This window comes from Neophocaena asiaeorientalis, unplaced genomic scaffold, assembly GCF_003031525.2.
Source record: "Neophocaena asiaeorientalis asiaeorientalis breed wild unplaced genomic scaffold, Neophocaena_asiaeorientalis_V1.1 scaffold515, whole genome shotgun sequence".
NCBI lineage: Eukaryota > Metazoa > Chordata > Mammalia > Artiodactyla > Phocoenidae > Neophocaena > Neophocaena asiaeorientalis.
In genome coordinates, this window is record NW_020175829.1 from 3,312,870 (window position 1) to 3,339,029 (window position 26,160).

The following is a 26,160-nucleotide window of genomic DNA, read 5'->3' on the forward strand; positions in this document are numbered from 1 at the left end:
CTTGCTTACTTTTTTTTTTTTTTTTTAAGTTACAAAGATAAAAGAAATTCCAGTTTAAAAATCTAAGTGAGGGCTTCCCTGGTGGCGCAGTGGTTGAGAGTCCGCCTGCCAATGCAGGGGACAGGGGTTCGTGCCCCGGTCCGGGAAGATCCCACATGCCGCGGAGCGGCTGGGCCCGTGAGCCATGGCCGCTGAGCCTGCGCGTCCGGAGCCTGTGCTTCACGACGGGAGAGGCCACAACAGTGAGAGGCCCGCGTACCGCAAAAAAAAAAAAAAAAAAAAAAAAATTCGGGGGGTTAAAAAAAAAAAAAAAAAAAAAAAATTCTAGGTGATTTCCTGTTAAAGCATAGAAGGCAGATAGAAACTATGTTAGTGAATAAATCAGGTAGATCAAAACTGCTCTGGGTTTTGGCAAATAGGGTGGCTTTGTGGTAACTGAACTGTAAATTTTCATTTCTCAATTCAGCATCTTCATAAAACGAAGGCATTTTTTTCAGCTGAAAAACATCACTTTTATTAGTCTGTCATGATTCATTTTCACCCATTCCCTCCAGAAAGGCACTGAATGCATTCAGGTTTAGAAGTTGCTGGAACCGTAATGTGGCCATTTGTAAGTGCTGACTGTTAAGTTGTGTGGTTTCCTGAAATGAAAGTACCACCAAGTGGTATGAAGATACCATGAAGATGCCAAAAAGCCAACTGTTGATAGAGGAACTATTACATTTGAGCCATAATAATTAGTAAAGCTAAAATATTAATTTGTCTCTACCAGGCCTGTTAGCACATAAAATGATACACAGTTTTTCAGAGCCAGGAGAGAGAACTTTAGACACAAATGCGGTGGCTTATGTTCTCTCAGCTACATGAATGAGCTCTGGTGTGTGGCTCAGGCTGTTTCAGAAATGGTCATGTCATCAGCAACATCCTTGCTGAAATAGAAGGAAAATAAATTCATGTATGCTTCAGTGATCAGGAAGAAAAGGGTCCATGATCCAAGGTGACTTGGAATCTAGTGGAATATGAGCTATTATTATCCAGTAAATTCTGAGCCTGGAAGCAGAATTGGACCTCTAAAGCTTCCTAAGGCTTTTCTTTGACAAGTACCAATAAAGGCCATCAGATGGGGAACAACAGTAATACAGATGACTCTAGATTTGGTTGTTCATGATGAGTTCATGCTGTTAATTGTGTTGTTGGTTGAGCTCTGTATTCCTTAAGTGTCAAGATACCACAGAACTAAACAGAAGTATAAGGAAGCTTGAGTAGGGCCTTGGAAGTAAAAGGATGGTTATTGAGGCCGCCACAACTGGACTGGGCTCTCTCAAGTCATCTTTTTGTTGCTGTGTCTAATCATTCAGCATTGAAGGTCCAGGTAGTTTCTTCTTAGAGTTTACCCAGAGTAGATCTCATTACACACCTTAAAAAAAATTGTTTTCTCAAAGTGGCAGTGCAAGAGAATTAAAGCACAATTAAGGTTCAAGGCACTAAGGGAAAGCCCTTGTAGAATTTATATAGGTATTCCTCTCAACAACTGAGCCTGGTCTCCTAGGTGCTGAATGCCCTCCCTGGTCCATCCTGAAAGGACAGGGACCCAATTCAGTTTCTAAAATTGCATCATTTCTGCCAAGTAGAACATGTGTTCCAGTTGTCATTCTGTTGGCTCCTGTTAGACCTTACAGTTCTCCCTTGACTGACCTTTTCTAATTCACCTTTCACCTAATTCCTGCTCCTTCCCCAAGGTCTTTTGGGCTGGGAAAAAAAAAAAAAAAAAAAACAAAAAACACCTCTTTCTGCTTCCTGGAGCAAGAACAGAAATCTCTTATCTGGCTCAGCCACAAGCTCTTAGAGCCGGGGCAACTCTCGTTAGCATTCTTTCCCAGGTTCCTCATCAATAAGACACTGATAGATAGAACTATCTCCTCAGTGTGTGGTCCTGGGAACAGCATGAGAGAGGGCTGATAAACGGGTTCTAGACGAGGAATTAGTGAGGCCCAACCTTATCAGTGGTGTGCATTTATTTATACGATCCGTTTCCCCGTCCAGATTTGACATGAGGCAGGATGATTCACTCTGGAGACCAAGCACGTCCGTCGCTCTATTTTTCTGTCAATGCTTTATTTAAAGACCTGATTTCTTTCCTACTGATGATCCGTTCAAGCATGCCCAGTTAAAGCACACCTTTCCTTTCCTTGCAGTTGGCTCTGAAAACCCGCCGTTAACAGTAATCCGCAAATTTGTACACCTGTTGGACCAAAGTGACTTGGATTTCCAGGAGGCTCTGGAGGTAGCACGATTAAGGGAAGAAGTGGTGACCAAGATCAGAGGCAATCAACAGCTGGAGAAAGACCTGAACCTGATGGACATTAAGATTGGGCTCCTGGTAAAGAACAGGATCACACTGGAGGTCAGTGGGGTTTGTGGGACTGTTGGTTCCCAGAAGAGAGAAGATGCTCGTATATTTGCCCACAACACTCTGGTCCAGCTAAGTTCCTTTGGAGTCCAGAAGGAGTGGCCTAAAGTTTATTTACCATTTTCATTACCACTTTATGGTCTTAGACCTGCAAAATTCTGTGCCCCCCTTTTATGACATTTGGTAAGACTTCTTTACCATTCTGAAAGGAAATTTATGTGAAATAAAACCAACTTACATATGTACCTTCATAGCAAGGCTAAGGCCTTTCTATAAATATAAAAGAGAAATTCAAAGAAATGAATTTATAGTAAAAATACATATTTCAATATGAAAATACATGGGCCTGATGCCTTTAGATGTGATAATGTTACCAGAGACTTGGGCCTCTTCACAGAATAACCACAGATTGAGAGAGCTACAGATGAGACTGGTCAGGTGAGTGGTGGAACTGGCCATGAGTTCTTTTTTCCAAAGTGGAGAACAACTCTTTGTAATAAGCCCTTGAACAGCAAAGTGTGGTCTTCCTCCACCCCCCACCACTTGACATGGAGTTGCTATCCTAGAAAATTAAGTTTATATTAAACTTGTGAGGATCTATGTTGTGCTTATATGTAAAACTATTAGATTCTAGGCTCAAGCAATTTTGCACAGAATTTTGACCTACGTGAATGACCAGCGGGACATTAAAAAAATCCAGCCAAAAAAAAAAAAAAAAATCCAGCCATGCGAGATATGGACAGTTATTTACACAGGACCATCCTACAAACCGCAGGACAGCAGAGCATCTGTCCTCCCCAGGCCCCGCTTACTGGAAGCCAGTGGTGTCTCCAATCCATCAGATGTTAGCCCTCCCCAATCCACATTTCCAAAATGACCCCCTACAGAGTGGCATTTCCCTAATAATAGCCTCCAAATAAATAATGCTGTAGTTTTGTATCTGTGAGAAACCTGCCAGTGTCAAAGCTCCCCAAAACTATGTGAAAAGTGTCATTTTTACCCAAGAAAAGGAGATTTCCAGGGTAAGACCTCTCTCCATGTCCCTGTTCCCATGCCACGTCAGTTTTCAGAAAACCAACAGGGCAGGGCAGGGCAAGTTGACCTTCCGGATGCCCTGAGAAGGCTACAGTGGGTCAGAGGTAGAGAGCCAGCTTCTGGTGTGGTTCTGGAAAACTACCAGGTGAACGGGCACGGGAGGCTACCAGCTAAGTGGACATGGGAACGCCTCACTCTTGTCTCCGGCCCTCACAGAGATACCAGCAAAATAGTGCCGAGAAAATAAGGAAACGAGAGCAACTTGTAAGACAGGAAATGATCATCTTTTCTAAATATTAAGGGAAAAAACTACAAATTTAAAAGTTCTGCTTTTAACTCTATTTTCATTGTTTTATCCAGGAAAGCAATAGTACTTTAGTCTTTTAAAAAAATAATAATGTTTGTATTGTTGGATACATATGAAAACTTTTAAAGTATAATATATTCCAGAAGGTCCTTCAGAGAATGCCTTTTATAGCTTTACACTGCTGTTGTACCCTACTCCCATAACGTTGTAAACAGGAAATGCCTTGCCTTTTAAAATAACGGCTTAGTTGCAAAAGAGTAGTAGAAATATGTAGCTTGTGGAAATACAAATGTGGCAGATTTTCGGATCTTTACGAGTGTTTAAGATTTTTTAAAGCATTACTAATTGTTAGCATTGTGAAACAAAGTTAATTTTTCACCTTATATTTTCAAACACCAAATATTTATCAAACACTGATTAGAAGTTAAACTACTGATTCTCAAGGACGTACTCTTTTGTCTTATCATTAATAGTAACATTTTGGGTTTGATGACAAGAATAGGGCAGTTGAAGTTTTATTTACAGTAGTGAAATAATGGGGAACAACCCAAACCCAAAAACAACAAACAGAGGACAGTAGAACCAGTCCAACATGTATGTTACACAACCACTAAAACTAACGTTTCTGAAGAATATGTAAGGGCAGGGGAAAGGGTTGCAATATAATGGAGAAGAAAATAGTACCTAAAACAGTACGATTTCATTTGTTGTAAAAAGTAGATACACACTTAAGCTAAAAGAAAAAAATTAAGCTCTTTTTCTTTGCATGGTAGAATTAGCCATATATATATATATTTTTTTTTAACATCTTTATTGGAGTAAAATTGCTTTACAGTGTTGTGTTAGTTTCTGCTGTATAACAAAGTGAATCAGCTATATATATACATATATCCCCATATCCCCTCCCTCTTGTGTCTCCCTCCCACCCTCCCTATCCCCCCCCTCTAGGTGGTCACAAAGCACGGAGCTGATCTCCCTGTGCTATGTGGCTGCTTCCCACTAGCTATCTAGTTTACATTTGGTAGTGTACATATGTCCATGCCACTCTCTCACTTTGTCCCAGCCTACCCTTCCCCCTCCCCATGTCCTCAGGTCCATTCTCTACGTCTTCGTCATTATTCCTGCCCTGGCCCTAGGTTTGTCAGAAGTTTTTTGTTTTTTTTTTTTTTTAGATTCCATATATGTGTGTTAGCATACGATATTTGTTCTCGTCTTTCTGACTTACTTCACTCTGTATGACAGACTCTAAGTCCATCCGCCTCACTACAAATAACTCAGTTTTGTTTCTTTTTATGGCTGAGTAATATTCCATTGTATATATGTGCCACATCTTCTTTATCCATTCATCTGTCAGTGGACCCTTAGGTTGCTTCCATGTCCCGGTATAGTTTTTAATTTTTTTAACAATGAGCATTTGTTGAGAAAAAAGTTTAAAGGGAAGTGGCTTAGTTCTTACAGAGCAACTCTGGCTCTCTCTAGTAACCATGTGTCTTACAATTCTTTTAAGATTGGCGTTCCTTCTGGAAACCTCAGAAAGCCAGTGGGCGAGTGAGTGAAGTAGCTAATATTGGTTTTAAGCAAAAGAAGAGGTTTGGAAATGGAGACAGACAGCTGAAATAGAAGTTTCTGGGAGGCATAGGGAGGAAGAAAGGTCTAGATTTAAACTAGCTTGAAGGAAAACCAAAGTAGAAATTGAAAGTAATCTTGAATTGCTAAAATTCCTGTTGATGGGTGTGTCGTATCACGTGAGTGCAGACTTGTAGGCCAGGGCTGTCTGTAACCCAGGATTGAAATTTATTGTATTGCTTACCTTCTTCGCTTCTTTATGAGCATATTTCCTTGGGTATATTCCTTAACCTCTCTAAGCCTTGTTTTTCTTCACTGAAAAATGTGCTCAGTGCCCTACGTGGATTGTTTTTTTGTTTGTTTTTTTGTTTGTTTTGCGGTACGTGGGCCTCTCACTGTTGTGGCCTCTCCCGTTGCGGAGCACAGGCTCCGGACGCGCAGGCTCAGCGGCCATGGCTCACGGGCCCAGCCGCTCTGCGGCATGCGGGATTCTCCCGGACCGGGGCACAAACCCGTGTCCCCTGCATTGGCAGGCGGACTCTCAACCACTGCGCCACCAGGGAAGCCGCATGGATTGTTTTTATCTTCACAGAAGCTCAGTAAGATTGCTATCATTAAGCCCATCTTATAGATTTAAGGAAACTGAGTCTTAGAGAGGTTAACCTGAGCAAGGTCACAAAACTAACTGTGCTTTGCAGATACTCGTATTTTTATAACTCCAAAGCCCAAGCCCTTTGTCTTAGTCCACACCTTCTACAAAAGTGCGTATACTCTAGCATATTACCTGCATGTGGATATCCTGTTACCAGGGGAAGGGAAAAGATGGTGGCAACTAAGGCAACATTGAGATGTGGGAATATTATGAACAAGTTAAATACTGTTGCTCCTTCGAACCAGTATTCCTCAAATGTTCAATATTTATTGGTAAGAATGGAGGACATTGGGCTTCCCTGGTGACACAGTGGTTGGCGGTCTGCCTGCCGATGCAGGGGACGTGGGTTCGTGCCCCGGTCCGGGAAGATCCCACATGCCGCGGAGCGGCTGAGCCCGTGAGCCATGGCCGCTGAGCCCGCGCGTCCGGAGCCTGTGCTCCGCAACGGAAGATTTCTATTAATAAAAAGCATATGCCTCTCTTTGGAATGCCTGTCTGGGTTGGCCTTTGTCCCCTTCTTCAAGCTTTCCAAGGCAAACCTCCATTCACACCAGAGCTTTTGTGAGCCAGGTGTAATTTCACAGGGAAGACAGAAGAAGGGCTTATCCCATTGAAGCGTGCTGCTCTGTACTTGGATCTCCAGCAGACAGACGGTTCCCGTGGCACAGCTGCTGGCTCTCCTCTCCCCTCCCACTTCCCCTCCAGGGCTCAGCATTTGACTCTGCTCTTTCCCTTCCTCCAGTGCTCTTCCTGAGCTGTCTTCACCAAATCTGTTAATAATGCGAAGGAACTTGGTTCTGCCCTAGAGCTTGCTTACCACCCCATCCTCTGTTCTCTTCTGCATATGTCAAAAACATTACCCTAAAGATGAAAGTCTGCAGCAAAACAAAGGAATAGTCTCCAGTTTCCAGAGCTACTTCCATTGCAAGTAGTTGGGGGACATCGGGGGTGAGGGGGGCCGGTGATGGGGAGGTTAAGTACCAAGATTTTTTTTTCTTCTGTATATTTAAAATCAAGATAATCAATTTATTCCATGTATTTGGGGGAATTGAATCTCTACACATCACCAGTTATCTGAAGAGGAGAAACCTGGGTTAAATGGAACCGTAAGCCAGTTAGTCTAGTGATGTCTTAGGACTTCTTATAGATAAGGGTATCAGGCCACCGCCTGCCTAGACTTCTCCCGAACCTCCATCTGGGGGTAACTACGCTTCCTTTATTCATCTTGAATGTGATTTATATATTTGTGAAAGAAGGGGGGAAGTGTCGCCTTCTTAAAATTTTTATAGAAATGAAAATCAAATTCCTCCTCTTTCCCCATATAAACAATTAGGGGAACAGAAGTAAAGGATTAAGTCAAGTTTCCCCTCTCTCAGCTGAGAATAAAGAAGAATGAAGTCATAGACCTTGAAGGCAATGGATGTAACCACATAGAACTATCTAATCTCAACGCTCCAAGGGTTGTTTTGGGGTTTTTTTTCTACCTATGAGCTGACCCCAGCTATGGGAGAAGGGGGTGCTGGGGGGTGAATAGATTTGGAGCTTGTCCTGTACAGTGGTTCTCATCCGCAGGGATAATTGGAAATGGGGACAGGCACATTTTTTGTTGTCAAAATGACAGGAGTCCCTACTGGCATTTGGTGGAGAAGGGCCCAGGATGCAAGATGGGCAGCAGTGCATGCACAGCAAAGCATGGTAGTGCCTGAAATGCCCGGAGGGCCCCCCTCGGGACTGGTGGTGGGGAATCCTGATACTGGCTGCAAACAGAGTCCTCATGTGGAGGCTGGGCTAAGAGCTCAGGGAAGCAGATGGAAGAAGTTTTAGGAAAAACAACTTTCTTGCCATCTATGCTCGGGGACGGTGACCCAGTGTTCAGTGGCAAAGGAGGCATTCTAGAGCTGTGGCTTTCGTGTAAGTCACACTCCATTAGTGAGTCATGAAATCAATTTAGTGTATCACTTCAGCAGATTTTAAAAATGGAATAGAAAAAAAGCAAATTGAAACGGTCAGAGTGTGTCCCAGTAGTAAGAATAAGCATCCTTTCGTATAGTGTGTGTGGGTACGTTTGCCAATAAAAGACATAAAATGTATTTTTTACTGTGGGTTTCTGTAAAAATGTTTGGTAGATCCATATCTAAACGATCTACTCTGGTTCATGAGCCTTTAAGCCCCTGAAGGGGACACAGTAGCCTCAGTGACCTCTTGACAATGTTTCCAGCCACACATTTTCCACATTTCCCTGTAAATAAAGGAGCATGATTGGGAGGGAAAACCCTTAACTTTGTTAAATATTTAGAGGCTTCTCTTCCCTTCCATTTCTAATTTCTACATTGCATATTTTTTGCAAGTGCTTCTATAGTTTCAAAAGATATAATTCATTATTTGAAAGGTTACAGTTTAGTAGTGTTTAGTATATTCCCAAAATTGTACAACTATCACCTCTCTCTGACTCTAGAACATTTCATCACCCCAAAAAGAAACCCCAAAGAAAATGTTCTGGAATTGGATTGTGGTGACAGTTGCACAACCTTGCAACTAGATGGAACACCACTGAATTGTACTCTTTAAAAGGATGAATTGTATAGTAAATGAATAATATTTCAATTGAAAAAATACCCATATTCATTAACAGTCATTACCTATTCACTCCAACTCCCAGCCACAGCAACCTCTAGTATACTTTCTATCTTGATAGATTTGCCTGTTCTGGTTTTTCATATTAATAGAGTCACACAATATGTCATCTGTTGTGACCAGCTTCTTTCACTTAGCATAGTGTTGGGTTTTTTTTTTCACGGTACGCGGGCCTCTCACTGTTGTGGCCTCTCCCGTTGCGGAGCACAGGCTCTGGACGCGCAGGCTCAGCGGCCATGGTTCACGGGGCATGTGGGATCTTCCCGGACTGCAGCACGAACCCGCGTCCCCTGCATTGGCAGGCGGACTCTCAACCACTGCGCCACCAGGGAAGCCCATAGTGTTTTTAAAGTTCACTGTTTTGTAGTAGCGTAAATCAGTCCTTCATTCCTCTTTACTGATCAATAACATTCCATTGTGTGGATACACCACATTTTGTTTGCCCATTTATCAGTTGATGGACACTTGAGTTGTGCCCTCTTTTCAGCTGTTAGGAGTAATTCTGCTATGAGCATTCAGGTACATGTTTTTCTGTGGACATATGTTTTCAGTTCTCTTCAGTATATACCTAACAGTGAAGTTGCAGGGTCGCATGGTCACCTGTGTTTAACTTCTGAGGAGCTGCCAAATAACTGTTAACGTTGAGCATCTCTTCGTGTGCTTATTAGCCACTTGTAGGTCTTCTTTGGGAAAACGTCTGTTCACATCCTTTGCCCATTTTTTAATTGGGTTATTTGTCTTTTTATTTTTGAGATGTAGGAGTTCTTTATAGTATATTGTGGGTACAAGTCCCTTATCTAAGAAATGATTTGCAAATATTTTCTCTCATTCCATGGGTTTTCTTTATTGATAATGTACTTTGAAGCACAAAGGTTTTAATTTTTATGAAGTCCACTTTATTTTTTTCTTTTGTTGCTAGTGCTTTTGGTGTCGTATGTAAGAAACCATTATCTACGTGCACAAAGATGCATGTACAAGAAGGCTCCCTACACACTCTGAAATAGTAATAAAATGTAAAGAAACTAACTGTCTATCAAAAGGAATATGATTAAATAAATTATCACACACACACACCCTTAAAAGAAACCATTGCTTAATCCAGGGTAACAAACATTTTTGCCTAGGTTTTCTTAGAAGAGTTTTATAGTTTTAGCTCCTACATTTAGTTCTTTGATCTCTCTTTTTTTTTTTTTACATCTTTATTGGAGTATAATTGCTTTACAATGGTGTGGTAGTTTCTGCTTTATAACAAAGTGAATCAGTTATACATATACATATGTTCCCATATCTCTTCCCTCTTGCGTCTCCCTCCCTCCCACCCTCCCTATCCCACCCCTCTAGGTGGTCACAAAACACTGAGCTGATCTCCCTGTGCTATGCGGCTGCTTCCCACTAGCTATCTATTTTACGTTTGGTACTGTATATATGTCTATGCCACTCTCACTTTGTTTTGAGTTAATTTTTGTTTATGGGATGAGGTCTGACTTCTTTCTTTTGAACCTGGATATCCAGTTGTCCCAGCATCATTTTTTGAAAGATTATCCTCTCCCTATTGAATTGTCTTGGGACCTACATTACATCCTAAGAACAAATGCCTACAGCTTTGGAGAACAAATATTACAAAAGCCAAATTCACCTGCAATTTGGATTTTCTTAATTTCTTTAACATTCTCTGTCCGTTTGTTTCTTCGTGAGGGAAATGTGGAAAATTAATCTTTCCAACTGTGTGTGTCTCAGGGTGTCTGAGAAGGAAGGAGGTAAAGAGTACCAGCATAAAAAGTAGTAATTTCATAAAAATTTTTTCCAGGATGTAATTTCACACAGAACGAAACTGAATAAGAAAAAAGGTGGAGAAATGCAAATACTGAATAACACTGACAACCAAGGGATCAAAAGTTTGAGTAAGGAGAGAAGAAAAACACTGGAAACATATCAGCAGCTTTTTTATCTTTTACAGGTGAGAACAATTTCTTTCACTGTGAGTTTTGGGTAAATGCTATGTCCCCGTTGGTGTTTTACAGTAGATCTTGTCCCATGCTAAGGCTATAATCGTTTACATGTTCTGAGCACTATTAAGTACCAAGTGCTATTCTAGGTGCTTGATATACATTATTTCATTTTAATTCTTAGTACAGCCCTGGGAACCATCAAAAAATAATTTACTGATATTCCTGTATTACATGTGAGAAAACTGAGACACAGCCAGTAAATGGGAAAACAAGGGTATTGGGACCCTGGCAGTTTGACTTAAAACTTCAGTCACGCTCTTCATGACTACGTTATACTGCAGTTATCGGCAGAAACAGTATAAATCTAAGAATAGCCTCAGATGCTGTCAAACATGAAAAAATTAAAGTAACTGTATGAAAAACAGATCTGTACCAGGACCAGACTGCCCTTCTTTGGAGGAAGGAGCCAGAGAGTTTGGATTAGGGAAATGGGATCCCTTTTTTATTTCATTATTTCCACGGCATGACTGTGATCTAAGTGAACAGTAATTTTCCACTGCTTCAAGAGTGTGGGTGAGAACTAAGCTGGACTGGTTAGGGCTGGACTCTGTCTGGTGGACGAGTTTTTTGTTTGTTTGACCATTGATCAACCTCATCCGCCCACCAGCACATACAATTAGTCCCAAAGGAAACAGTGAGCGATAGTGAGAGATAGAAACAAAACCTCCCCTCGGCAGGAAAATTTTCCCAAAAAAAGATGGATCAGCAGTTCTTCCTTGAAAGTCAGGTGTCCCTGGGACCGCTGCTGGTGGCAGTGATTCCGTCAAGGCGTGGAGATGCTTGAATCTTTGCTTGAGGACGTCGCTGGCATTAGGTGCACAGAGAACACATTACCCAAAATATAAATGAGGTGTGGCTAGACCCGTTGAGAGAAGAGACGTTAATTTACGTAGAGTTGAGAATTCTCTACTTTGAGTGGCGAACAGGTGTAGTACTCCAGATGTCCACCATGTGGCAGCATAGAAGGAAAAATGTTAAAACAGAATTGTCCATGGAATCCAGTGCTTAACAACAGCTTCCTTTCCAGAAAGAAAGGGGGCTCGCACTAGGCAGGGGAAGGTTTTTTTGTCTGCTGAAATTAGGTTAATAGGCATCCACCAGTTATAAATTTAATCTTAAGCATTTATCATTTTTTTATTAATTTTTATTGGAGTATAGCTGCTTTACAATGTTGTTAGTTTCTACTCTACAGCAAAGTGAATCAGCTATACGTATACATATATCCCCTCTTTTTTGGATTTCCTTCCCATTTAGGTCACCACAGAGCATTGAGTAGAGTTCCCTGTGCTATACAGTAGGTTCTCACATTTATCACTTTTGACATCCATGAACTTCCAAGTGTACGAAGCTTCTTTAGGATTTAGTTTTCTATTGTTGGATTTTGATAGAATTTGTGTCATTTAGGAAGGTGAAAATTTAGTCGCTGGCCTAAGATTTGTATAGTTTACCCTGTTATGTAAGTGGAGGCTCATTAATGGGAAGGAGAAAAAGCATAGGAGCGTGTTTAGAATAATTCCACAAGGTTTATTCCCTAAACGATCCAAAATTAATAGAACCAGAGCATGACCATTCAGTACTGAGTGAAGTGTCAAAAAATCATTTATTTTTCTTCACCTTTTCTTCTGTCTGCTTTGGAGACATTAACCCAAGACCAATGAGGAAGCTATAGAAAAGCAAACGGCGTGGATCCCTTTCACCTTTGGCAATTCTTAGCCAAAGTAGCAGGTCAGCTAGTGTAGGTTTTGCTATGGGCTTGTCTCTTCTGTATGAGCCTAAATTTAAAGTTTTTAGGTCATCGGAGAGGAATGAGGCTTCTTTGGCTTTAGAGTAATTTTCCTTTCTCAAAAGCCGATATGCTTAGTGTGGGAAAAGAATCACCCCAGAATGCTAAGAAAAAGGTTGTCCTGAGCTGCTTATTCATAAAATTTCAGCCAGTCATTATGAGCTTGAAAGTAAATCTAAGTGGTAAACTAAACTAGAATTAGGGTTTTCTTAAAATTTTTAAAGCCAAACTGCTTGAGACTCTTAAATACTGGTTTCCATGTATGGAAAATTTTCTTTTCTCATCGGAAGGATAAAGAGTAGGACTATCAAATTTCTCTGTCACCTTAATATTATATTTTTTTCTTCTAACCTCCATCTGGTGTAACTCCTTCAGAAAAACCACATTACCACAAAGACTGGTGCTACATCTCTTGAACTCCATCCTAAGCTGAACTACATGTCAAGTTTTTTTTAATTCTCGTCCATCTTTAAATTTTTTTTTAATTTAAAGAGATTCTCTCTTCGGATACCAGGTCTATCAGCCACCCCCTTCTCTCTTGTCTTCTTTTTATCTTAGCCTTCTGGGGTGGTTCTTTTCCCACACTAAGCATATGGGCTTCTTGTCAGGTTCTTCTGGCATTTCCCCCATGAACTATCCTGACCTTCACCCCTCTGTTCAGCCTCCCTGCCTCACTCCTACCTTCTCATGCTTTCTAAAACATCATGGCCATCCCACTGTCTCCACATGTAAATGTATCCTTTTCTTTTTCTTTCTTGTCTCAGAATATGGGATGTGTTTCCTTCTATTCATTCATCAGTCCTTCTAGGACAGTCTATTTGGCTGAGCCCTTGGTCCCTTCTTGCCAGTCTCTTCGGATACCAGATCTATCAGCCACCTCCCGCCTCCTGTGTTTCTACAATAAATATTACTGTGTGGCTCCAAATGGTGTAGAGTGTACATAATACAATTATACTCCATTAAATATGTCATGATATAGTATATAAAATTTAAATCCTACCGTAACTTTCTAGTATAACGTCCTATAGTTTAGTATTACCTGCTACCTTTTAAAGTCTTAATATGTGCCAGATACTCTTCTATATGCTTTATACATAATAAGTCATTAAAGTGCAAGGAACTGGGGACTCCTCTCTGCTTTTAATAATATATTAACATATAGTTTTGTGGGGGGTGTTTCTTCTCACTTTCCTTCAGACAAATCCTTTGTACCTCGCTAAGCTGATTTTCCAGATGCCACAGAACAAGTCAACTAAATTTATGGATACTGTTATTTTCACCCTATACAATTACGCTTCCAATCAACGGGAAGAATATCTACTCCTCAAGCTTTTTAAAACTGCTCTGGAGGAAGAAATAAAGTATGTATATAAGTATATATGTAAAAATACCAATACCTTTTGTTAGTGGTGGCTATCTCTGATTTACTAAAATAATGTTAAAGTTTTTCTTATAAGTTATTTATACATATTAAAATTATCCAATTTCTTGAGAAATTGCCACATCATCATAGATATATTCAGGTACAGCTTTCTCCCAGCAGTGATATCTTTTCTAATGCTAAATTCACTCTTGATTTTGCAAGTATACAAAGCTCTTTTAAAGTCAGTGAGGGCTTCCCTGGTGGCGCAGTGGTTAAGAATCCTCCTGCCAATGAAGGGGACACGGGTTCAAGCCCTGCTCTGGGATCCTGCATACTGTGGAGCAGCTATGCCTGTGCGCCACAACTGCTGAGCCTGCGCTCTAGAGCCCGCGAGCCACAACTGCTAAAGCCCATGCACCTCGTGCTCTGCGACAAGAGAAGCCACCGCAATGAGAGGCCCGTGCACCGCGACGAAGAGTAGCCCCCGCTCACTGCAACTAGAGAAACCTCGCGCACAGCAACGACGACCCAATGCAGCCAAAAATAAATAAATAAAATAAATTTATATTAAGAAAAAGTCAGTGAGAAAACCTAATTAAAATTATGTGAGTATTAAAGCCATAAACAGATGAGGATAATGATCTCTGCTAAATAGTTTTTCCTTCTTACTGGAATGTAAGCTGCTGCTAATTTATTTTTCACTCAGTTAATGTAAAAAATGTGTAGGCAGCTATAATGAATTGGGGGGGGGAACCCATGAGAAATGCCCTTAGCCAACTAGATGGATCTTAACTGTCTTCCTTACTTCTGGATCCCTTAAGCGATGCTAATCCTATAGGTCTCTGAAGCTGTTAGCCAGGCACCTCTGCCCTCATGCTGTCTATAAGGCAGCATGAGAAACAGGATTCATGAGAAATAGCAATGCTATGTAGTAGAATAAGGTAAGTACTAAACGAATGATAAGCACAGTATAACAGATCAGAGGGATGGAAAGAAAAGTGCCAATACAGTCAATCGATAAAGATTGTATGGAAGAGGAAGGAGTTGACCCAAAACCTTGAAGAATATCTACAGTTTTTATAAAAAGAAATGGAAAAGGGAAATAAGGCACTCTGGTGCTAGAAACAGTATGGGCCAAGGGGCAAGAAAGAAAGTAGATTAGTCTAGCCAAGAGGTGACTTAATTAGTGACCACCAAGAAAGTAAGATTGGGCCAGATCATGGGAGACATTGAGTGTAGGCCCAAATGCTGAGGCTCTTTTTACTTTCTGGGAAGGTGTGCAAGGTTTTTGACGTGACCACATTGAGTTTTTAGAAGATTGATCTATCTGCTAGCCACATATGAACAGGATGAATTGGAGCTATACAGTTCAGGGAAATGGCGGGGGGAGGGGGGGGCATGCATAGGAGAAAGGCACAGATTAGATTTTCAACACTGAGTTTGAGTTTTAGGTGTAGAACATGTGGGTGAAATATTTCCAATATCCAGCAGAATACTGGAAATTCAAGGCTAACTCCCAGGAAAGAGACAGGGAGCATCCCAACTTGTATACCATCACCCAGTATTATTATTAGTCTAGGTCCATTTTTAGTTCATTCCTGCCTTCTAGATTGGAATTAAAGCTGAGAAATTATTTTTAGACCCTTAAATTTCTTGAATAAGTCATCTTACGAATGATAGCTTCCTTTTTTTTTTAATAAAAATAATAAACGGGGGATTCTGAGACCCACTTTATTAATGGACACTCAGTCTTCCAATAGCCCTGATAAATTAGAATCAGGACATGCATTGTAGATCCTGCTCTACAGGCCCTGTTACCACTGCAAACCTTTAGCCAGATAGGTCAGGCATGTTGTCTAGTGATGGAGGCAGATAGAATGGTCATACTTAGAGAGAAAGCTTTGCCTTAACTTCCCACAAGTTTCAGACTCAGAGGTTGTATTACAAAAGACAGCATGTGGGCCATGTCCACCAAAAGTCTCCTTTGGCTCAGGTGTGCTCACCAAGTAAAGACAGGAGATAGCTTCGTTTTAAATCACACCGTCTTTGATCTTCAATGGAGAAAAATACAGCCCCCCAAAGCCCTTGCCCGCCAGAGAGAATATACACTGTTTAAAACTCTATGCATAGAGGCAAACCATTTTGTTTGGTCTGGGCCTTTTTTAGATCAAAGGTGGACCAGGTCCAGGACATAGTTACTGGGAACCCTACAGTCATCAAGATGGTCGTCAGCTTCAACAGAGGTGCCCGTGGACAGAACACACTGCGCCAGCTTCTGGCTCCGGTGGTGAAAGAGATCATCGATGACAAATCCCTGATCATCAACACAAGCCCCGTCGAGGTGTACAAGGCCTGGGTGAACCAACTAGAAACACAGACTGGAGAAGCCAGGTAGCAAAGCCTGGGCAGTGGTGGTTTTCAGTTGTGTTTTATGATCATTTTTATGTGTATATTTATACATACTCTTAAGCTCTGTTAAGCTCTGTTAAAAGAACAAAATTCACTGTGCAAAGTCGGTTTTCAATCTAAGATGTTGTTACCTCCCTTAACATACCCAGGCAGGCCACATTCTTGGACTCCTACTCATCTTAGCAGTACATGGTATTTTCAGATTTCAGTACCAGTTGATTCCCAAAGCCACAATTTCTGTAGTTCTCTCCCTTCGTTTTTCTTTGTTGTTTCTAAACCCAGGCCTAGACCTAGACATAGACCTCTTCACCTTATAATACCAACTTTTTTTTTTTTTTTTACAATGACCAAGTGAGTAACTTGAACATGTAGGCCTCAACAAGCCGGGTGGGATTGGCTTATTCTAGGTAGCAGTCTGTTGATCCAAGCAATCCCAGCTTTTAATTTCCTGCAAAAGGATGCCATGTGAAATCATTAAGATATGCACAGAGAATTACATGGGTGGTTGTCACAGCACTGTTTGTAATCACAAAAGTTGGGGAGGGTCAAAATATTTAGCTTTGGGGAATCTGTTAAATAAATGTTTATATAACATAATCGAGTAGTGACTATCTGGAATGGTGGTATAGAAATATATTTGTTGCCTGGGTAAACTGTTCATAACATAGTTCTTGGTTGTAGTTTGGTACAGTGACTCATTTTCTGTATCAAAAAAAAATGCACATATATACACACACGTAAGATCTATATGGGATGTGTATAGACACGAACTGCATTACACCCATATACACACATGCGTAGCAGAGGACCAGAAAGTTATACACTAAAATAAGGAAAAGTAGTTGTCTCTGGGGTCAGTATTGTTTTCTTGTTGGCTTATATGCAAATTTTTCTGTAAAGAACATACTGCTCTTTATAATTTAAAAGAGAGAGGGGGGGAGAGACAGAGAAAGATAGCTGGGTCTACGTTACCTGGGTCTGCCTGTTATTTTGCCAGAAGAGCCCAGATGGAGAGCCTGGAGTCACCCTGCTGTTCTGGTGGCAGAGGGTTCTGTGTGGGTTCTCCCCTGCCCCAAGCAAACATTTTATCATTGGAGTTGGTGGGCAAACTCTACTTCACAATACAAAGCTTGATGGTAGAACCAATGTGGCAAGGATACACATGCTCTTACCTAGGCCCCCAATTAATCGGAAGCCCTCGTTGTGGTTTCAGCAACCTGCCTTACGATGTGACCACAGAACAAGCGCTGACGTACCCAGAAGTGAAAAACAAACTGGAGGCATCCATCGAGAACCTGAGAAGGGTCACCGACAAAGTCCTGAGTTCTATCATTTCTTCCCTTGATCTACTGCCGTAAGTTGTATATGTAGCAGCTTTAACTTTCTTCGCTAGAAGTTCTTGAATTACTATGTAAAATAAACCCCTGTAGTGAAGATAGGCGTTTTCCTCATATTGCATTTACTAGTTTAAAAGTTTGCCAACATTTGCACTTTAAATTCATAACTGTTCTCCAAAGAGGGAACAGTACAAAACAGCGCTCAAGTACGATCATCCATGGCAGTCCTGTGATTCCGTTACCATCTCATTTTGTGTTTAATTTTTAGGAAAACTGCTTGGCTTTAGTTGACTGGAACAATTGCTGTGTGTTTCTTCCTCACTTAGCCTTTTTCCATTATTTTCTTTTGTCATCTGTTTTCCATATAGTTATGGATTGAGGTATATAGCCAAAGTACTGAAGAATTCGATCCGTGAGAAATTTCCCGATGCAACAGAAGATGAGCTTTTAAAGGTAGATTTTCAAGGGTGATCTCACCATAGCTTCTCTTGGGGGTAGGAGCCAAAATTACCAACACACTATTTTGTAAAATTTTTCCCCTTGTACGACTTTTTTTTTTTTTTTTTTTGCGGTACGCGGGCCTCTCACTGTTGTGGCCTCTCCCGTTGCGGAGCATAGGCTCCGGACGCGCAGGCCCAGTGGCCATGGCTCACGGGCCTAGCCGCTCTGCGGCATGTGGGATCTTCCCGGACCGGGGCACGAACCCATGTCCCCTGCATCGGCAGGCGGACTCTCAACCACTGCGCCACCAGGGAAGCCCTGTATGACTTTTTATAATAAGCTACAAGTCTTCTATTCTAATGGCTCTCAAGATTATTGTTATGAGGTTAGTTGGGAGCTCTTATACATTATTGAGGCTCTTTATATTAGAGAATTTGGGGGGGGGCAGTAGCATATTTTCACCAAAAATAATTTTGTTAACTATATTAATAATGTGTGATTATATTCACTACCTTTACTTAACTCCTTGTTAAGATTCAGATCAGAGAACGATTTGCTGTCTTGGGAAATGTCAGTTAATATTAACTTTAAAAAACCCTGCAAACTCTTGAGTTTTCTCTCTCAAAAATAGTCTTTTCTTCTACATCACTCCAGATTGTTGGAAATCTCCTGTACTATCGGTACATGAACCCAGCCATCGTCGCCCCAGACGGCTTTGATATCATTGATATGACAGCCGGAGGTCAGATAAATTCCGACCAGAGGAGAAACTTGGGATCAGTGGCCAAGGTCCTTCAGCATGCAGCCTCCAACAAGCTCTTTGAAGGAGAAAATGAGCATCTCTCATCTATGAACAATTATTTATCAGAGACGTATCAGGAGTTCAGGTGAGAGGTATCGTTACCTTTGGAGAAACTTGAAGGATGGTGGGCAAGAGGAATATGTGTTCTGTGCCCAGAGCTGGGCTTGGGGGCAGGAACCTCAGGGGGCTGCATGCATTTCTCGTACTGCTTGTTGCTGTGGGGAAAGAGGAGGGAGTCCGAGCAGGCGGGATTACTTCTGTCTGGTGTTCCCCGTCCCCCCACCACCCCCAGTGCCCCTGTTACATTGAGTCATCCCCATGTGTATGATTTCTGCTACTGACAAGAAGAAATTTTTAATCTTCTTGGTACGCTATAGGCTTGTAATACTTAGAATTAAAGAAATCAAAATAGCTAACTTCTGCTTTTCTGAACTTAAAAAGAGGGTATCATTTTGTCCATTCAGGAAAAGCTTGCCTTTATCTGCATCAAACAATAGTAGGAAACTGTATTTGGTTTGGGATGGTTGGGAGAATCCAGCTTCTATGTTTGTTGAGGATTGTGTGTGAACATGTTCTGTTCTGTTCTCGAACATCTCTCAAATATGCATGTAAGACTTAAGTCTATTGACTTTATAAGCTCTCCGAATTGTATCATTAATCATTCCACGGGGATACGGGAGGAGGACTGAATCTAGCAGGAAGGTTCACTCACCCTGAAGCTCTCTGAGGAAGCACGTTCATCTTGGCGTTCGCTTTCTCTTTTCTGCCATTCAGCCAGTCGTACAAGTATGACATCTATGTGGCCTCTTTCATGCCTCACTTGGAAAATGATAATTTCCCATTCCTCAGTTTTCCAGATTAGTGATTTATCTGTTGACAAAGGTAGTTCATGATCATTCCTCTCTTTATGGAATTTGTGGCCTCTTGTGAGAAATTTTCCCCAAATCCTCTTACTATGGGAAGTCTTGATTTTCTCAAGCTGCTAATTTTAGGTCTCCTCACTGACTAAAAAAGTAACATCCATTTCTTGCAAATCCTTATCTGCTATTAGAACCTCTTTTTGCTTCCTTTTTTCTCAGATTATTCCTACCAAACATCTAAGTTTCCAGCTCTTCTTCATTTAAAAGGAAATAAAACCAAAAGCCTCCCCTCATCTCTTAAATTCATCTTTTTTTTTTTTTTCTCTTCCGCTCATATTAATCCTTTGTGTTCCTCAGCAACCATGAAAAGTTACAACCAAAATGTGCAGAAAGACCAGTTGGCACGTGAGAGCATGGCTGCCTGCCATTTACCCTGCCCCGGCCTTGGGGTGGGAAGGCACAGGTCTTTCTGGTGTACAAGCCTTGGGTGCCCTTAGGAGATACACCAAGGATAATTTCAGGCATATGAAACATTTGCAAATTTATAGAATAAGATATCGACTCTACCTGTGCAAAGAATCCTTCCTAAACCATCATCGCAGCACACCTGGCTCTTCTCCATCTCTCTGTTGAAATTTGCTGTAGCTTAAAATAGCAGACTTTTTAGAGTCTGAGCACTGGTGGAAGGGAGCCTTGTATGTATCTGTGTGTCTGGTCTTAACAGCCTTTCCAGCCAGCAACTGTTGTCTGGATCAACTAAGAGTAGAGTAGGCTTAACTTGAATTTTTGTCAAATTGGTAACAGAAACTCTGAAAGGGTGTTGAAATCCCCAGGAGTTTGTGCCAATTAAAGTAGCAAATTTGGCTAATTGCTTTATGGATTGTTTTCTCTACAAAGACTTGATTCTTAGATCAGGGAACATCAGTACTGCCATTTTTGTGTAGATTTCAGGGGGCATTTTTAAAATCGTATTTTTTAAATGACCTGCCCATAGTTTGATTACCTTGGGTCAGTCACAGGGCCTGAGGCCCTAAATGCTCTGTCTGTTCCTTTCTGAGGACCTGGGTCCAACATCCGGAAACATGGACTCGGCTTCGAGGTCCAGAGCCAGACTTGGAAGGTGCTGGAACAGGTCCCCCGAGGTGTACAGTAGAAAACAAAGCACAAGCCATCACTGAAGATTTCCTCACCATTTTGTTAAAGCCATTTTATTCACAAATTTGACTCTGTCTTAAGACTTTTGGTTTTTTTTTCCTTTTTTAGGAAATATTTCAAAGAAGCATGTAATGTCCCTGAACCAGAAGAAAAGTTTAATATGGATAAATACACAGATGTGGTGACAGTCAGCAAACCAGTCATTTATATTTCAATTGAAGAAATCATCAGCACACATTCAGTAAGAGAGGTTGGAGGAGGGTCTTAGCAATGGACACGGGGTTCAAACATCTGCTCTTGAAAATGTTTAGTTTCTACAGGGTGTTACTGTAAGCGTGTGCTCCTACTTATGTTCTCAACCTAAAAAATACTTGAATTATTTATTCCCTGACCCTTATGCATTGACTAATCTCCTTTTCCCGAACAGGAAAAGTTTACCTTTGACATGATACATGTATTCCCTGACTCTTGTGCCTTAGGAAAACTCCTTCTCTCAAGCAAGGAAAGTTTACTTCTTCCGTGATCCAGTTACAGTCAGGTGGTGAATGTGTAGTTTAAGCCCCGAGCCCGGGCAGCCCTGATATTTTCTCCACCCACCAGGGCCACACTGCCTGGACCCCAGAGTCGGTCTCTCCCCCTTTCAAGAATTCTCTTCGCATTTCCAGTAATTTTCTGGGAAAAGGAGAATGCTCCCTCTCTTCTAATGTTTGGACATAAGGAGGGAAGGGATAAACAGGCGTATCCAGGTTGGGGAAAAGAAGACATACACCCCACACCCCAGCAATAGCCGCCTACAAAGAATCGCTTCTGTTGTTCTGGAAAACCCCATTTCTTAGAACCAGGCACTGTCAGTCTGCTGTGTCATAATGTCTCCCTCTGGTTCACGTGCAGACATCACCACCATCAACCATTAGCCTGTATTAGGTGCATTTTGAGGGCAGGGCAGTTTTCTCGGCATGGTGAGGGTCTTTGTTTGCTTAAGACCAGAGCTTATTTCCTGAACCAGCTAGGTTCTTAAAGCATAACCTTTTCAAGAACAGTTCTGGACATGACTACTCCAAGCTAAGTCCTGAGGACATGCGAGAAATCCGCCCAAGACCTCCAGAATCAGAACCTGCATTCTCCCAAGATCCCAGGTGACTCAGATACACACTGAAGCTCAAGAAGCCCTGGTTAAGGATGCACCCAGCTTCAACTGATACACATAACTGGCGGAAAGCACGACAAATACACACCTCTTAAAGGGCCAGCCCTTCCCCCCACCAAACCAGATATGCTAACAAGTAGCAAAATTGGCTGCTCAAAATTTCAGTCTTCATATTAAACTCTTCTAAGTAACTAAACCTTAAGATGAGTTGGAAAGAAAGATTGAATCAACTTTTGATTTCCCTCTTTCAGGGTTGGGACAGGGAACCTCCTTGACATTTGCAACAAGCTCTCCATCAGTGTTTTAAGTGACCCTAAACAAAAGCAGATCTGAATGACCAGCTGAGGGCGTGAGTGGGTTGATTAAATAAAGAGGCTATACTTGTTTTCCCTATATATAAACACCCCAAATCACCAAGCAAACACATCCAGTATATGCAGCACTTGCAAAAATAATTTTCTAACGAACAAGTAGACTCATTCATATTTGGGCCACGACGCATTTATCTATTTTTTTACGGCAAATTTTTCATCTCAAAAAGATGTCCACACATTGGCTGCACATGTGCTGAGGGCAATAGCCACATGCAGGAAAAGTGAGAGATTCTTTCCCAAGGAGAGCTGAGAGACAATGTTACTGTATTAATTTAGACTGTTACTCTTCAAGGAGAAATAGTCTGTTCCTTTCATCAACAAGAGTTGAAAACAGAATCCAGTCCTGGGAAACATAACTCGTAACCAGTTTGGAATTCCATCATGTGTGATGTTGGAAGCAGATGTAATAACATGGGAGAAGTGTAATTGCAGGGAAAGACTGTCCTTGTTTACTGTCTGTCTCAAGTGAGGAGGTGTCCACATGCAGACACAAGCACGGCAGTAGCATGACTTGCCACGCCTGTGTCCACATACTTGTCCCTTGTTCTCTAAGGAACATGTAGAACATTAGCTCTTTAAGGGGACATTTTCAGGAAATTCTGATGTTCTGTCATTATCAGAATAAAGAGTAGAAGCTGGCTGCCTAAATCATCCCTTCCAGAGACAGCAGCCCATCAGCTGTCCCATCTCTTCAGAGAACTAGAACATAAATGTATCCATCTTGCTTATTTTGTTCTTGTCTCTGACTTACCTTACCCCAAAATATCCTGTGTACTACTTCCAAATTTCACCGTGTCTTTCTGTCATCTGTGTTACTTATATAACATCTTGCTTTAAATCTAACTATAGTAGAAAAACTAGCATGTCTTACAGTGGACAGAACTTTAAAAGTAGTTGAATATAGTTGCTTCCTTGAAGCTATGCATCTGAGGCCCCCTCTCCCTTTCTTAAAAACCCAATTTGTAAGTATCAGGGAATGTTAGGGAAAATTCAGCATTAAACAGATAACTCTCTCCTTCACTAATCTTAAAGATTAAAAGAGAATGGAAAAGGAAGTAATCAAGGCAGTGTTGTACCGGCATAAGGATAGACATACCAGTCAATGAGATAGAACTGAGAGTCTAGAAATCTTCAAATCTGTGGTCAATTTGTTTTTGACAAGGGACTAAAACAGTTCAGTGGGCAAAGAATAGTCTTTTCAACAAATGGTTCTGGGACAACTGGAAATCCGCATGCCAAGAATCAAGTTGGACCCTTTCCTTCCACCCTATACAAAAATGAACTTGAAATGGATCAGAGACCTAAATATAAGAGCTAAAATTATAAAACTCTTAGAAGAAAACATAGGAGGAAATCTTTGTGACCTTGGCAATGGTTTCTTAGATATGACACCAAATGTACAAGCCACAAAAGGAAAAAAAACGAAAACAAAAAAACAGATAAATTGGACCTCCTCAAAGTTGGAAACTTTTGTGCTATAAACATTGCCATCAAGAAAAGACAACCAAGGGAATGAGAGAGAATAATTGCAGATAATGTATCTGTTAAAGGACTTGGATCCAGAATACATAAGGAAAACCCACAACTCCATGGTGAGATAAATAATCTGATTTAAAAATGGACAACTGTACATCAAATGACACAATGAACACAGTGAAAAGGCAACCTACAGAATGGAAGAAATATTTGCAAATCATATACTGTATCTGATAAAGGGTTAATATCCAGAATATGTAAAGAATTCTCACAATTTGACAACAACAAAAAACAGCCCAATTTTAAAATGAGCTACAGACCTGAATAGACATTTCTCCAAAGAAGATATAGAAATGGCTGGCAAGCACATGAAAAGATACTCAACATCACTAATGACTAGGGAAATCCAAATCAAAACCACAATGATTTTGCCTCATTGTATAATAGAGACAGCCTATAAATCTATCATTTGGTTTAGAAAAAGAAAAAAATAAAAACATGAGATACCATCTTACACCCATTATGGCGGCTACTATAAAAACAAAAACAGGGCTTCCCTGGTGGCGCAGTGGTTGAGAGTCCACCTGCCGATGCAGGGGACACAGGTTCGTGCCCCGGTCCGGGAAGATCCCACATGCCGCGGAGCGGCTGGGCCCGTGAACCATGGCCGCTGAGCCTGTGCGTCTGGACCCTGTGCTTCGCAACGGGAGAGGCCACAACAGTGAGAGGCCCACGTACCCAAAAAAAAAAAAAAAAATGGTTAAGACGGTAGATTTTATGATGTGTATTTTACTACAGTTAAAAATAAAAACATAAAAATAAAATTTTTAAATGGGCAAGCGATCTGAATAGAGATTTCTCCAAGGAAAATATACAATAGCCAATAAGCACATGAAAAGATGCTCATCATTATTGGTCATCAGGGAATGCACATCAAAACCAAAATGTGATAACTTCACGCCCACTAAGATAGCTAGAATTAAAAAGTCAGGTAATAATAAATGTTGGCAAGGATATAGAATGACTGAAACTCTCATATACTGCTGGTGGAGATGCAAAATGGTGCAGCCACTTAGGAAATCAGTTTGGCAATTCCTAAATGTTAAACAGAGTTACTATGTGATGAAGCAATTCCTAGGTATGGGCTCAAGAGAAATGAAAACATGTGCACACAAAAACTGGTCCATGAATGTTCACAGCAGCATATTCATAATAGCCAAAAACTGGAAACAAATGTCCATCAAAAGATGAATGAATGAAGTGCGATATATCCACATAATTGAAAAGTTTTTCGGGGATAAAGAGGAACAAATGCATGCTACAACCTGGATGAACCTTGAAACCATCATGCTCAGTGAGAGAAACCAGTCACAAAAGGACACACATTGTATGAGTCCACTCATGTGAAGCAACCAGAACAGCTATATCTGTAGAGACAGAAAGTACATTAATGGCTTCCAGGAGGAAGGGGTAATACTGGGGAGTGACAGCTAATGGGTACACAGTTTCTTTTAAGGTGATGAAAATATTCTGAAATTAGATAGTGGTGATGGTTACACAAGTCTTTGCATATACTAAAAACCATTGTTATCATAGGTTTTAAATGCGTGGATGTGATGGTGTGTTAATTGTATCTCAATAAAGCTGTTGAGAGAAAAGAGATTAAAAATGAAAAAGACTTATTTTATTATATGATTCAGTGTTTTATAAGTTAGCTACTCAAAACAACTAAAATTAGATTTCCCATCACCAGGGATACCAGTCCCACACTTTGGAAACATTGTTTTAATTTAAATGAAAACAAGAGCAGCTGTGTTTTCATAGCTGTGCCCCCAGAGTTACTATGTTTCCTCTAAGACCTGGCAAACACCCAGCAGTGTTCCCCTTAATCCATTTTTGGAATTCTGAAAGGAAGAACCAGCTGGTACATCTAGGTCTCAGGCCAAGGAATCATATGGGCATTTCTGCTATCCATACCCATGAAAGATCTTCAATGCCAGACAGATTGAAATAGCTAATTGTGGTGATTTGAAAAAATATATAGTGTTTGATTACTGAATAATTTTTCTCTGAAGAGTTATGGAAATGTCCTTACAGTTTGCTACCATATTAGCCAAGAGACTTGTGTGTTGTTCTAGACTCTTTCCCCAACTTTGACTTTTTTTTCCTCTTTTTTACTGATGTGTCCTTGATTTACAATGCTGTGTTAGTTTCAGGTGTACAGAAAAGTGATTCAGACTACTATGTGTGTAGTCTTTCGGATTCTTTTCCCTTATAGGTTATTACAAAATATTGAGTATAGTTCCCTGTGCTGTACAGTAGGTCCTTATTGGTTATCTATTTTATATATAGTAGTGTGTATGTGTTAATCCAAAACTCCTAATTTATCCCTCAACTTTG

The 26,160-nt window shown here is 40.9% G+C and overlaps 1 protein-coding gene across 2 annotated transcripts in view; it reads left to right on the plus strand.

Annotated features, from left to right (window-relative positions):
* Positions 1-26,160, plus strand: part of IQGAP2 (IQ motif containing GTPase activating protein 2) — a 289,402-nt gene that overhangs the window by 237,888 nt on the left and 25,354 nt on the right. For both annotated transcript variants that reach the window (XM_024732762.1, XM_024732763.1), the window contains exons 21-28: positions 2,196-2,404; positions 10,412-10,561; positions 13,594-13,757; positions 15,926-16,150; positions 17,382-17,522; positions 17,874-17,958; positions 18,601-18,833; positions 20,872-21,004. In XM_024732762.1, the coding sequence (XP_024588530.1) occupies positions 2,196-2,404; positions 10,412-10,561; positions 13,594-13,757; positions 15,926-16,150; positions 17,382-17,522; positions 17,874-17,958; positions 18,601-18,833; positions 20,872-21,004 (1,340 nt within the window). The remainder of the gene's footprint in view (positions 1-2,195; positions 2,405-10,411; positions 10,562-13,593; positions 13,758-15,925; positions 16,151-17,381; positions 17,523-17,873; positions 17,959-18,600; positions 18,834-20,871; positions 21,005-26,160) is intronic.